Below are 13,935 nucleotides of genomic sequence, written 5' to 3'. Positions count from 1 at the left end.
CCGTGGAAGCCCAAACTGCCTTTCACCGGCGGCGCTGAATCAGAACGAAGCCTCTTGGGAAGATCTGAATCAACCGTCTGATCTCCATTGAAGAGTCCCTCGATGGAGGACTTGTGGGCCACCTCCAAATCAAGGAAAAGAACTCTATCTACGGTCCTGATATCCCTCATTTGCAGCTCCATGTCAAGCATGAAACGGACAATCGATTGAGGGTTCACATCACAGACGCAGAGAGCAAGTCTAGAGAGAAAAGGTGACCAAACAAAGCTCCATAAACTTGCTGGTCTTGTAAATTATGTTTCACCCATTGTAAAAGACTGGGCCATTGCTCCGGGTAATCTGCATGGATAATTGTCTTGAGGCACTCACCCAGCTGTACTCTCAACAAAGGAGGGACTTGGGCTACAAAGACAAGAATGTTCTGCCTAACCATGTCTTAAAATTTGGTGAATGAATCCATCATGGTGAGTTGTTGAAGAATCTGCATGAAAGAAGATATTAAGGAAATTTGGGTTTGTCCGGCGGGCGGCCAAGGCAGGATTGCCGCCCGCCGATGGAACGAAATTACTAGGTTCTTAACCTAGCTCTGATACCATGTAAGAATTAATGTATAGAGAAAGAGAGAATAAATTATGTATTATTGATTGTATATTGTTTTGATGTATTGTATGTACATTATATAGGAGATGTGAAGTGGAGGTGGTAGTGGTGTAGTGGGTTAGGTTTAGTGGAGTAGGTGAGGTGGTAGTGGTGTAGTGGTGTAGTGGGTTAGGTTTAGTGGAGTAGGTTTAGGTGTACATTAACACGAGGAATAGAATTAGAATTTCAACTACAAAAGGGCCAAGATATGAGAAAAAAATACTTTTATATATCAATTGTTATATACTGTCATATTTCAATTCAATAATGCAAAATAACTAAGATCTAAAATTAAAATAATACAAAAAAAATTATCATCTATTTAACACGATCAAAAAAGAAGTCATATCTACTCAATTTTAATATATAAATAAAAAAAAATCATCAGTTAATTGATTTTTTATATATGCTAACTCAATTATCTATTAAAGTGAAAGTCATTTTTTTTTTTGTCAAAATTCAAAAATTTTCACTAAGTCTCATATGAATCTCATTAATATGATATCAATATCATTAGTGTGCCTCATCTGGTGATATACAAATTGAGATAAAATAAATATAAATAATATATTATTACTACTAAATGATGCATTTATTAAATAAATTAAAAGAAAGATAAAAATTCTATTTTTTTAGTGTTCCGATTCTTTTGTACAGAGAAACTTGTTTTATTAGGAAACATAAAATTTTCAATATGCTTACATAAGGTAGGAGCAACAAGGACCGTTTGAAATAATAAAAAAAACTTTGGACAACATAACATTATTTCCTTTGAACAAGGGGTCATGGCGCCTCACTGTCTGCAAATAGTTCCGTCCTTGTCCCAAGCCCATTTTAGAGCAACTATCAATAGGGAGGATGTACAAATGACTTTTAGGGACTGGGTTAATAGTTAAAAGTCAAAAGTCAAATTTTAATTTATTTTGAATTATATCATTTCTTATAATTTTTTATATATTTTTAAAAAAATGTCAAAAAAAGTTAAACAATTAACTGTTAACCATTTTCTCAAAATAAGCCAAAAACTAAACGGGTGTATTTAAAAAGTTTCTAAAATATGTTCTAATGTTAAGACCAAGATCAATTTTTTGGGGGGAACTGACCCAAACGTCCAAGCCCAACATATCACGCCCCATTTAGACCCAAAACAAATTCAATACTCCATTGAGTCCTCAAATTAGCAATCAGACGAAAATACCCTCGTATATCATCCAATTTACACGCGCGCAACCTCCACCCATGATCATCTCACACTAGTCTGACTAGTACACTATCACATCTCTGCCCCCTTAGGGGGCTTGAATTAAGGGAGTCGAAGAACTTTGGTGCTTTGCCAAGGGTGAAGAGATTTTCTCCCATAGATGCTAATCTAACACTGTCACATCTCCACCGCTCAACTCTACATTCTCAATCCTCCATCTCTTCATCGTTTGACTCCACTACCTCTAAAACCCTACCCTAACCACAAAACGAAGCCGTTCATCTTCTCCAATCGTCGACTCTCAACAACACAACATGAAGTCGTTCATCTTCTCCAATCAACAACTTTCAACAACACGAAGAACCATTACGACTTTGAAGAAATTTCATAGTTTCTGACTTCCGATTCACAAAAATGGGGGAAAAAAAGTAAAATCTCTTTTCACCTTTTATTTTTCATTCATATTTGTACATTATTCTTTGATATGCTATATTTATCATACTATTTCAATAACACTTTCATAAAAAAACCCTTGTTACATACTTCAAAATGTATAAACCCTATTTTACATATTCTACCTACGATTCTAGATCTCTTTTTCGTTTTATTCTTACTTAGATTATATAATCCCTTGTTTTTACACATTCTAATTATATAATCCACTATTTTTACACATTCTAGTTATATTTAATTCCCTATTTTTACACATAATCTCTGTTTTTACACATTCAACCTCTTATTCTGATTCTTGTTGTTGTTGCTTCTTCTTCTTGTTAAATATTGATTTTTCTTCTTCTTATTGTTGCTACATTTCGTTGAATACTTCATCTTCTTGTTGTTATTGTTATTGTTTACAAAATACAATGGACTGTTCTTATTGTTGCTAGTGTTTATAGAACTGAAACATCATACAATTTCATCACTCTACAAGTAAATATCTAAATTTATTCAAACTGCAAATGAAACTGCAAAATTATATAGTTTAATTACTATTCAAAACAAATAGGTAAACTTATTATAAAGTGCAAATTAAACTGTCAAATTATACAATTTTGTAACTATTAACAACAAATAGATATAACTTAATATCAAATTGCATATAAAACTGTAAAATTATACAGTTTTGTAACTATTAACAACAAATAGATATAATTAATATTAAATTGCATATAAAACTTCAAAATTATATAGTTTTGTCACTATATTACTCATGTTCTATTGTTGCTTTCATTTTTTTAGAAATAGCTATTGGAAGATATTGGAAGAAGCAAACCAATATGCTCAAAGATCCAATCAATGATTTAAGTGTCTCCCCTTTTGACACTCCTTCACCTATATCCACTGACATGCCGCCATCTCCCTTTCCACAAAAAACCCAACCACCACAACCAAAAAAACCCACAAAGCAATCACATTATTACCTACAAGAAAAAGCCCAAGAACTACACCACAGATCACACCCACACAACAAACACCAACCATACCTCCAACCACAAAAAAACAAACAAAAGAAAGCCAACAACAAAAAAAAAAAAAGCTCCTCCAACAAAAAAAAGAAGAAGAGAAAGCTCCAAGAAAGCCAATCAAGTCCCCGAAACACAAACCAAGGCATCAAAAGGGAAAAAAGGAGCAGTCCCTGCAAAGAGAGTCCAATAGTTTAATTACCGTTCCAACATCGAAATGGTAATCAAACTGTTCAAGGGGGTCAAATTCACAACAGCCCAAAAGACAGAGCTGCAAAAAACCCCTTTTTGGGCCATTATAACGGCTCTCTCCTCAACGTAACTGAAGGCCTCTTGATGCAAATGTTACAATTCCATTGTAGCAGAAATGACAATGCTCTACAACCAAAAAAAAAAAAAAAAAAGAGCATTTATACTTAGCAAAAAGGAAATGAAACTCAGAAACAATGCTGTAAGACTCATTTTTGGTATCGACTGTGGAGAAAATAGCATCACCACCAAATCTTATGTAAGGCCAAAGGATTTTGAGCTCGCATTTTACAAACAAAGATGCAAATTAGTGAAGAGGCTGGATGCCAAGTCATTGACCAAAATATTTCAAGAAACAAAAAAAGGGAAATCAACCAATCACCATTAAGATTTTGCAAGGGTCATCATCCTTTACTTGTGCCTGAAATGTGAAGTCCCTGAAAAATGTGTTCTCTTTAAAACCCTAATGTTTGAATTATTTCTGTTACCCCAAATAGGCAACCCAAGAGGGGGGTGAATTGGGTTATTAAAAATTTCACAATATTAAAAATAACACAATATTCATAATTTTAATAAATAAAAAAAACAGAATAATAATTATCAATATAAAAGTAGGAGAGATAGGGAGAGAAAATCAAACACTGCGATTTATAGTGGTTCGGCACGCCAGGCCTACGTCTACTCCCCAAGGAACCTCCTTGAGAATTTCTTTACTATCAATTGAATAAATACACCACCAAGTTTGTGGATTTGGCACAGGACTTACTCTTATTTATTGAACCTCACTCAACAATAAATGCCTTACCCTTACAAAATCTCTCACAAAAATAAGGAATAAGAATAAGTGGTACTTGAACCCACTTTTACAATAATTCTCTCACAAAGAGTGGATATGAAAGTGTAAGAACAAAGGCTAGACTTAGATCTGAAAGTGAAAGAGCAGAATACAATGTACTCAGAATTTTGGAGCTTAAGAAAATTTTCTCTTCAAGTTCTTGATTTTTTCTCCACATACAACACTTCTATTTATACATAAAAATATACTCGTTAGACGCTCCTTGCTGACGTCATGGCTTACATAAGCACGCTTCTGACGTCATGGCTTACATAAGCACGCTCCTGATGTCATGGCTTACATAAGCACGCTCTTGATGTCATGGCTTACATAAGCATACTCCTTGATTTTAAATAGTCAGCAAATGTTAATAATTAAAAAGATAAAAGTAAGACTAATTTTTTCTTTTCCTTTTGTTTATTTTTTTCAAACATGGAGCCACCGTTTTTGTAGACAATTTAATACAAAATTCAGAACTTTTAAACAAACAAATGATTTGCTCCATCTATATATATATATATATATATATATATTTATATATATAACTCCATCTTTTTCTTCTTGTTTGATTATAATATGATATAATCAATTTAGTATAGTGTGATAAGATATAATCAATGTAGTGTAAAAAGTTTAATAGCACACGTGATGTATTCTATTTATATTATATGCATTATATATATAATGTTCTAAACAAATATTTGCATACAGAAAAATCTCTTTAATAATATTTATGATGGATCTGAAAATATATGCCCTTTTTAAAATATTGTATATGTTGTAGAGATTTTAAACTAAATATATCCTACTACTACACATTTGGATATATCACATTTGTCAAAAGAAGACAACTCATTAATATCATATTTGTCCAGATAATACAACCAATCAATCATTTTTGTCAAAATAATATAATTAATCAATTTTAATTTTGTCAAAAAGTGAATAGTGATCAGCCTAAATTTTCAAAAAGTGAATAGTAAAGTTTTCAAAAATATTTTTATTATAATATTTAACAAATATATATATTTTAAAAAGATAATATTTTGTGTCAAATAATATATATATTAAAAAAAAATCCAAATTGTTACAAATAATATTTTAGACATCATCAAAATTAAATAATATGATTAACAAACTCCCCCTTTTTTATGATGGCAATATTTGTATGGATTTGATACAAAATAAAATTAACAAAATATTTGATAACCCTGCAACATACTGCAACTTATAATTTTCAAAAGCAAAATCATATTTTTTCTCCCCCTTTGACATCATCAAAATAAAAGATGAAGAGATGAAACAAACACATTTGATAAAATAATCTGAGCGGCCCAAAATAAAATAATTGGCCTTCTGTCTTGTCGGAATCATTGTGCGGATTTTGGAGCATCTCGAGCGCAGAAAATATTGATAAACAAAAGATTTGAGCAGATATGCATCGAGTAATGGATCGATGAAGTGTATAAAAAGCGACACAAATCATAGGCAAAGATACGAAATCATCAAGTGTTGGAGAGAAAAATTTGTTTAAGCGTCTTTTGTAATCATGTCATTCCTTACCTTATCTATCGATGAATCGGACCTGCATAAGGTGCCTGTAATGCAGGCAAATGAGAGAGTACTAGTGGTGCAGGCACATGCTATGCCTGTAAATGAGGGTTCTAGTGTTATTGGTAGTCGAAATGATTTTGAAGCTATTAATAATACTATGGCTCTTAGTACACAGGTCATGACTGCAGTTTCTAATATGGCGTGACGATTACAAGCAAGAGTACAAGAAAATCAGCAATGGAGAGATGAGGTGTGCTTGTTAAAATAACAAGTAGTTAATATGTGTAAGGAGAAGAAAGAGCTAAAAAGGAAAAATGCACAGTTGAAAAATGCAGTGCATTATTATGCAACGGTGATAATGCCAAGACTCACAGAAATCGAAAATGGAGAGAAGCATGTAAAAGGAGCTCATGAAAAATTGTTGAGAGAAGTGAAAAAGAAAAAATCTGTGAAGCCTTCTGAAAATTTACATGTAATCGAGTAATTTTTTCTTTTTCTGAAATAAAATTGCGAGCATTTCTTCCTTTTATTTATTTATTTATTATTATTATTATTATTATTATTATTATTATTATTATTATTATTATTATTATATTTTTATTTTTATTTTGTCTTTGCACAAAAAAATATTTGTTTGTTGGTGCAGATAAGGAGAAAAAAAATATGTATATATACTCCCCCTAAAATTATGCACAAAATATACACACGCCTTTTTATATATATATATATATATATCTTTTTATAATGATTGTTAATCTCAAAATATATGAGTCTCCCCTTGAATTAATGCATTAAAAATTACATAAATTTGAAGAAACAAATTACCAATCTATAAATACCAAGGACCATTAAGATCCGGCCATAAACAACTACACCAAGTGCACTAGCATAAAAGGAGAAAATAAAAATAAAAACAATTTCTTCAGACAAGGTAGAAGCAACCATTATTAAATCCAAGGAAATTTGGAGCACATACAACAAGTAAAAAAATATAACACGGTGCAACAAGAATTTCAACATGTTGATCGGTGATGACCGGAAGAAATGGAGAAGATTGGGTAGATCGGTGACGAATTTGTGTAGATCAGCAATGGATCTTGATATATCAGTCACGGATCTTGATGGATCGGTGATGGAACTTGATGAATCGGTAAAGATGGTGATGCAGATTTCGGGTAGAGAAGTGATGGAGTTCGGAAGATTGGTGAAGGATTTGGGTGGATGGTGATAGTGATGAAAGTGATGAATGATTTTGTGGATGGTGCATGGTGGATGATAGAGCTAGTTATAGGCTATGGTGAGGGTGGAGATGGAGTCGGCTGAGGGTATGAGGAAGAAGGAGAGGGCGAGAGAGCAAGAGCAAGAGAAAGAGAAAAAGAGAGAGTAAAGGATAGAGCGAGTGAGAGATAGAGACGGAGCAGGTGAGAGAGAGAAAATATATGTATATAATTTTTTTATTATTATTAATTTTTTTATAATTATTATTAGAAACATTTTATTTAATTATTTATTATTATTAAATTATTATTATTATTTTTTATTTATATATATATATTTTTAATATAAACACTATATTGGAGTATTCATCATACCAAGTTCAGTTCTAATATAACAAAATTGTTCTTCATTTAGAGGCTTGGTAAAAATGTTAGCTAATTGACGATTTTTAGGCACAAATTCGAGTTCAATGTCACCTTTGAGTGCATAATCTCTTAGAAAATAATGCCTTATTTCAATGTGTTTAGTGCGTGAGTGCTAAATAGGATTTTTTGAAAGGTTAATGGCACTTGTGTTGTCACATTTTATAGGAATATGATCATAGTGAAGTCCAAAATCTTGAAGTTGTTGTTTCATCCAAAGCAATTGTGCACAACACCGAGCGGCTGCAATGTATTCTGCTTCAGCAGTTGACAGAGCCACTGAGTTTTGTTTTTTGTAAAACCAAGAAGTGAGTGAGTGTCCAAGAAAATGACAAGTGCCACTAGTGCTTTTTCGGTCAAGTCTACATTCCGCAAAGTCGGCATCTGAGTAACAAAAAAGTTCAAAGGTGGTTCCCTTAGGATACCATAATCCCAAATTTAGAGTGCCAACAAGATATTTGAAAATGCGTTTGACTGCGATGATGTGTGACTCTTTCGGTGCAGATTGAAAACGTGCACACATATAAACACTAAACATTATGTCAGGCCTACTTACAGTAAAATAGAGTAAAGAACCAATCCTACCTCGATATTTCTTTTTATCTACAGGTTTACCTTGCTCATCTTTGTCAATTTTTATCGATGTGCTTATTGGAGTTGCGGCAGGCTTTGAAGATTCCATTTCAAACCTTTTGAGTAGATTTTTGATATATTTCGTTTGATTTAAATGGATTCCATCATTAGTTTGTTTAATTTGTAGACCAAGGAAGTAATTTAATTCCCCCATCATACTCATTTCAAACTCACCCTGCATGTCTTTAGCAAACTCTTTGCACAAATTTTCATTAGTGGCACCAAAAATGATATCATCAACATAAATTTGAACAATTAGCATATCTTCTTTTTTGATTTTTATAAAAAGTGTTGTATCAATTTTTTCTCTATAAAAATCTTTGTCAAATAGAAAATTACTCAATTTTTCATACCATGCTCTAGGAGCTTGTTTCAAGCCATATAACGCTTTTGAAAGTTTGAAAACATTATTTGGGTATTTATGATTTTCAAAACCGTGAGGTTGTTCAACATAGACTTCCTTCGAAATGTACCCATTTAAAAAAGCACTTTTAACATCTATTTGATATAATTTAAAATCTTTAAAACACGCAAAAGCAAGTAACATTTTAATAGCTTCAAGTCTAGCAACTAGTGCAAAAGTTTCATCAAAATCAATTCCCTCTTCTTGATTATAGCCTTGAGCTACTAATCTACCTTTATTTCTAGTAGCAACTTCAGATTCGTCCATTTTATTTCGAAAAACCCATTTTGTACCAATAACAAGATAATCCTTAGGTCGAGGGGTCAAAAACCAAACTTCATTTCTTTCAAATTGATTTAATTCTTTTTGCATTGCTAAAATTCAGTTTTCATCATTTTCAGCTTCTAAAAATGATTTTGGTTCAATTTGTAAAATAAACACTAAGTTACCACAAATATTTCTAACAGAGGAACGAGTTTTTATACCTTCCGCCGCATCACCTATGATGAGGTCTTTGGGATGGCCATGAGCATACTTTCATTCTTTTGGTAGATTTGAGTCACTTTCTGAAAGAGCATATATTTCTTGAAGTTTCTCCATTATCATTTCTTCTTCATGTTCGCGTAATGGATTTTCTTCATTTTCCTTTTTGTAAATGCTCTCCATGTTTGGTTGATTTTTTACAATATCATTACTTACAAGATTTTTGGAAATAATATCGTTAGATTCATCAAAAACAACATATACAGATTCTTCAACAAGTAGAGTTCTTTTATTGAATACTCTATAAGCTTTACTAAACATAGAATAACCAAGAAATATAGCTTTATCCGATTTAGCATCAAATTTTTCTAAGTTATTTTTATTGTTATTTAATACAAAGCATTTACAACCAAAAGCACGCAAGTGACTAATATTAGGTTTTCTACCTTTCCAAAGTTCATAAGGGGTTTTTTTAAGAATAGGTCTAATCATGACACGGTTTATAACATAGCATGCAGTGTTAACAGCTTCCGCCCAAAAATATTTAGGCAGATTATTTTCACAAAGCATAGAACGGGTCATTTCTTCAAGAGTACTATTTTTTCTTTCAACCACACCGTTTTGTTGAGGAGTCCTAGGGGTTGAGAAATTATGATCTATTCCTAAGTCATCACAAAACATAATAAAATCCTCATTTTCAAATTTTCTACAATGGTCACTTCTAAAATTACAAATATTAAGATTTTTCTCATTTTGAATTCTTTTACAAAGTTTTGAAAAATTATAAAAAGCTTCATTTTTGTGTGCTAAAAATAATACCCATGTATATCTAGTATAATCATCAACACAAACAAGGGTATAAGATTTTCCTCCTAAACTTAATGTTCTAGATGGTCCGAATAGATCAATATGCAAGAGTTGAAGCGGTCTAGTAGTTGAAACGATATTTTTGGATTTAAAAAAAATTTTAGTTTGTTTTCCAAATTGACATGCATCACAAAGTTTATATTTTTCAAAAACAATTTTTGGTAAACCTATGACTAACTCATTTTTTGAAAGTTTGGAAATTAAATCAAAATGAGCATGTCCTAATCTTCTATGCCAAAGGCAACCATTATCATTTATAGCAGATAAACATTTAATGTTAAAATGAGAAGATAAATCATGTAAATCAAACACATATACATTCTCATGTCTATAACCTACAAATAAAGTTTTGTTTTCTAGGGTATTTTCAATAGTGCAATGAGTTTTTTCAAAAATAACTCTATAACCTTTATCACATAATTGACTAATGCTAAGCAAGTTATGTTTTAAACCTTTAACAAATAAAACATTTTCAATAATAGGAGAGAGATTTTTACCAATACTTCCTACACCAATGATTTTACCCTTGCTATTATCGCCAAAAATCACATATCCGCCATCCTTTGGTTGAAGTGTCGCGAACATAGCTTTATTTCCAATCATGTGCCTCGAACATGCACTGTCGAGATACCATCTATCATTACTGGATTTTGTCTTGAAACATACCTACAAAAATTTGATTTTTCTATTGGTACCCATTTTTTCTTGGGTCTATAAAAGTTGGAATTTGATACTCTTGAACTGTCCTTAGGGACCCACATCTTTTTTATTTTAGCAAAATGATTTTTTTTAACAGGACATGAAGGTGAAATATGACCTTTTGTACCACAAAAATGACATGTGAGATGAGAGTGATTAAAAGATGCATACACAAAGCCATTTTTGACAGTTTTTACTTTTGAAAAAGGTTTATATCCAATTCCGATCCTACCAAAAGTACGATTTTGATTTTTAAGAATTTTATCTAAAGTTTCTCTGCCTTGAGTGAATTTTGAAAGAGTATTTTTCAAGTCTTCAATATTTTCTTTCAAAATAATTTGCGCATTTTTTAAAAACTCATTTTCTTTTTGCAATACAACTAAATGTTTTTCACAAATTGAAGACTCTTTCCGAGTTAAAATCTCATTTTCCCATTTTCATGGCTTCATTTTCTAGAACATTTATCTTGGAAGTCAATGATTCATTTTCTTTTGATAAACTTGAAATTACTTTCTTTTGACAATTACTTTTCAAACTAAGGGCTTGTTTGGGGTGTCATAAATAAGTGTACTTTTTGACTTTTTGGACTAAAAAATTGAGAGAAAAAAGATAGTTGTTTGGAATAAATTTTTGACTTTTTATAAAAAGTTGTGTAATATAATATTAGTTAACATGGTAAAATGACTGTTTTACCCTTCGTTACTTACACACAATCTCGGCAGTACGTGTCACCGTTGCGCAGCGTCACTTTACGTCTGTGGTGACAATCACTTCCAACATATAATTTTTAAATATTTTTCTTCATTTCCATGGACACTGTGCAACGGTCAAAGGCACTTATATCTTTTCTTTATTCATAATTTTTGTTTCTTGCAGCCAAATTTTTTTTTTGTTTTTCTTTTCCCTAACATTTTTGTTTTTATTATTTTTTATTTTAAAACAATGTATTTTTTTAATTCTTTTCCTTTTATCATTATTATTTGTTTTATTTCTTTCCTTTTTTATTCAATTTTTTTTTTCCATTCTTTTCCACTTAACATAATTTTTTTTTTCTTCCCGTTGTAGTCGGTACTTGTCCTTTTAATATTATTATTTTTTTTGTTTTCATAATTTTATTCAATTTCTTTTTTCTACTCTTTTCGTTATAATTTTTGTTTTCTTTCTTTTCCTTTGTTGTGAATATTTCTTTTTCATTCTTTTCGGTTTTTTTTTCTTCTCCTTTTCACATTTATATTTTATTTTTTGTTCTTTTCCTTTTAATATTATTAATTTGGGTTTATTATTTTCCTTTTTTTGTCATTTTTTTGTATTCTTTTCTTTTTACGTGTAAATTTTTGTTGAATGTTTTCATTTTTTATTCATTACTTTTTTTCTTTTCCTTTCAATTTTTTTTTAAATTCTTTTCTTTTCGCTTTTATTGTTTTCGTTTTAACAAATTTGGTTTCATTCTGTTTTAAATTGCTTTTTTTGTCATTTTTTTTTTCTTTTCCCTTTCTATTATGCCCAGTGCTATTCTAGGTTGTTCAACCAAGTTTTTTTATTTTATTCTTTTCATTTTGTATTCAATAGTGTTTTTTGGACATATGTAGCATAAAATTGGATACAAAACTTTATCAACTTCCTGCTGTGAAGTATTACAAATTTAGAAATACAAAACACATTAACAAACCATGATAATAATCTTGCGACGGATCTGAGTTACACACATTACAAATTTAACCAACATTAATGTTTCAATTATTCGTGTTCAGTTGCTGGGCTAGTTGGTACGTAATGTTCGCTCGTACAACTGTCATTGCAGGGTCGGAGTCCCCTTCCTCAATCACATCCGCAACCCGTGCGTATTCATCGTGGTCGGGCATTTCGGGAGCCACGTATTCGGTGCTATTTGCGATAGGAACTGTGACCTCATCAATTTCACTGTTTCGGCGTATGAAGTTATGTAACGCCATCGACGCACACACAAAGATCACTTGATTAGCGAAACTCAACTTCTGAATATTCCGCAATGCCCCCCACCTCGACTTCCACGCACCGAATGTCCGCTCGATACAACTACGCAATGACGAATGTGCCTTATTGAATAGTTCAAACTCATTTTGTGGTCTTCGATTTCGATGAGCATTTTGGTGATACCTATATCCCTTGTATGGGGCTAGGTACCCTGTCTTGTTGCTGTAGCCGCTATCCACCAAGTAGTATTTTCCTACAACGAACATTTTTTTACAAACAAGTTGTTTGAGAAAAATAATTTTGCGTCATTTTTTTTTTCAGAGGATATTATCTATTTTTGGTAAGTTCTCAATTACGATAGCAAGTACGAATGTGTAAGTTGTCTTATATTATTTTTAGATTATACTATTTTGTTACGTAAGATATACTTTTACCAGGTGCGGGGTGCGGCAAGCGATGTTTAGGCTCGGTTGTCACGTAGTGCAGCACCCTACTGTCGTGCATGCTCCCGTCCCAACCGGCTGACACAAACGTGAAGCACAAATCGAAGTCACATACGGCCAGTATGTTCTGTGTTGGGACGCCTTTTCGGCCGTAATACGAAGTGGCGTACTCTTCCGAGACACGAGCCATCACGTGCGTGCCGTCTAGTGCACCGATGCAGTCCTACACAACGCACCATTACGCAGAATATATAAATAATAATTCATGGTATATGTCGCCACAGTGATATTTAAAATTATGTGAAACAGTCTCACCTTGAATGGCCGGTATCGCCGTTGCGATTGTAATTGTGGGTGGCCCCCCTGTTGCACTTGCTCAGGCGTAAGACTCCTACTATGAACCGCTGTGAACGGTATCATAACATTCAAAACCTCATGGAAATTCCGTGACAAAGTCTCCTTCGAGTGTTGGAACCGTTCTTGCAAATCTTTCATCTTCATTCCCTGCAATGCACAAATGAAAATGGCTACCTTCTCTTCTAGCAGAACGCTATGCTCCCGCTGTGGCAGTGTCAATCCGAAACTATGAAGAGTGTCGCATAACATCAAGAACACTGGTTTGGACATGCTAACAGCATCTTCAAACCGGCCTTGGTGACCGTTAAACAACTCATACATCCATAAACGTCCTGTAAGTATGGATGTATTTCGAGGCACTCTGTGATAATGGTTGTAGTAATATGTAGCTGCACTGTTATACGCCTCTAGGAAGTTGTGATCATTTCTGACCATCATTTCCCGTGCAATTTCATCGATAGCTTCTCGGGCTGCATTACTGGGCACAGTGTAACTAGGACCTGCGTTGTCTGCCAT

General features: G+C 32.5%; 1 protein-coding gene across 1 annotated transcript; it reads right to left on the bottom strand.

Annotated features, from left to right (window-relative positions):
* Window positions 1-12,399: 12,399 nt before the first annotated feature.
* LOC114313336 (uncharacterized) lies at window positions 12,400-13,935 on the bottom strand. Its single transcript, XM_082917802.1, has 3 exons — window positions 13,378-13,935; window positions 13,138-13,285; window positions 12,400-12,872 (listed from the first exon to the last, which is right to left on the bottom strand). Exons 1-3 carry the CDS (start codon window positions 13,933-13,935, stop codon window positions 12,400-12,402), a joined length of 1,179 nt encoding a protein of 392 aa, XP_082773928.1.

Source organism: Camellia sinensis, chromosome 3 (genome assembly GCF_055761805.1).
Source record: "Camellia sinensis isolate YWXY chromosome 3, ASM5576180v1, whole genome shotgun sequence".
Classification (NCBI taxonomy): Eukaryota; Viridiplantae; Streptophyta; class Magnoliopsida; order Ericales; family Theaceae; genus Camellia; species Camellia sinensis.
The sequence above is the reverse complement of the archived record's forward strand: the minus strand, read 5'-3'. Positions and strand labels throughout refer to the sequence as shown.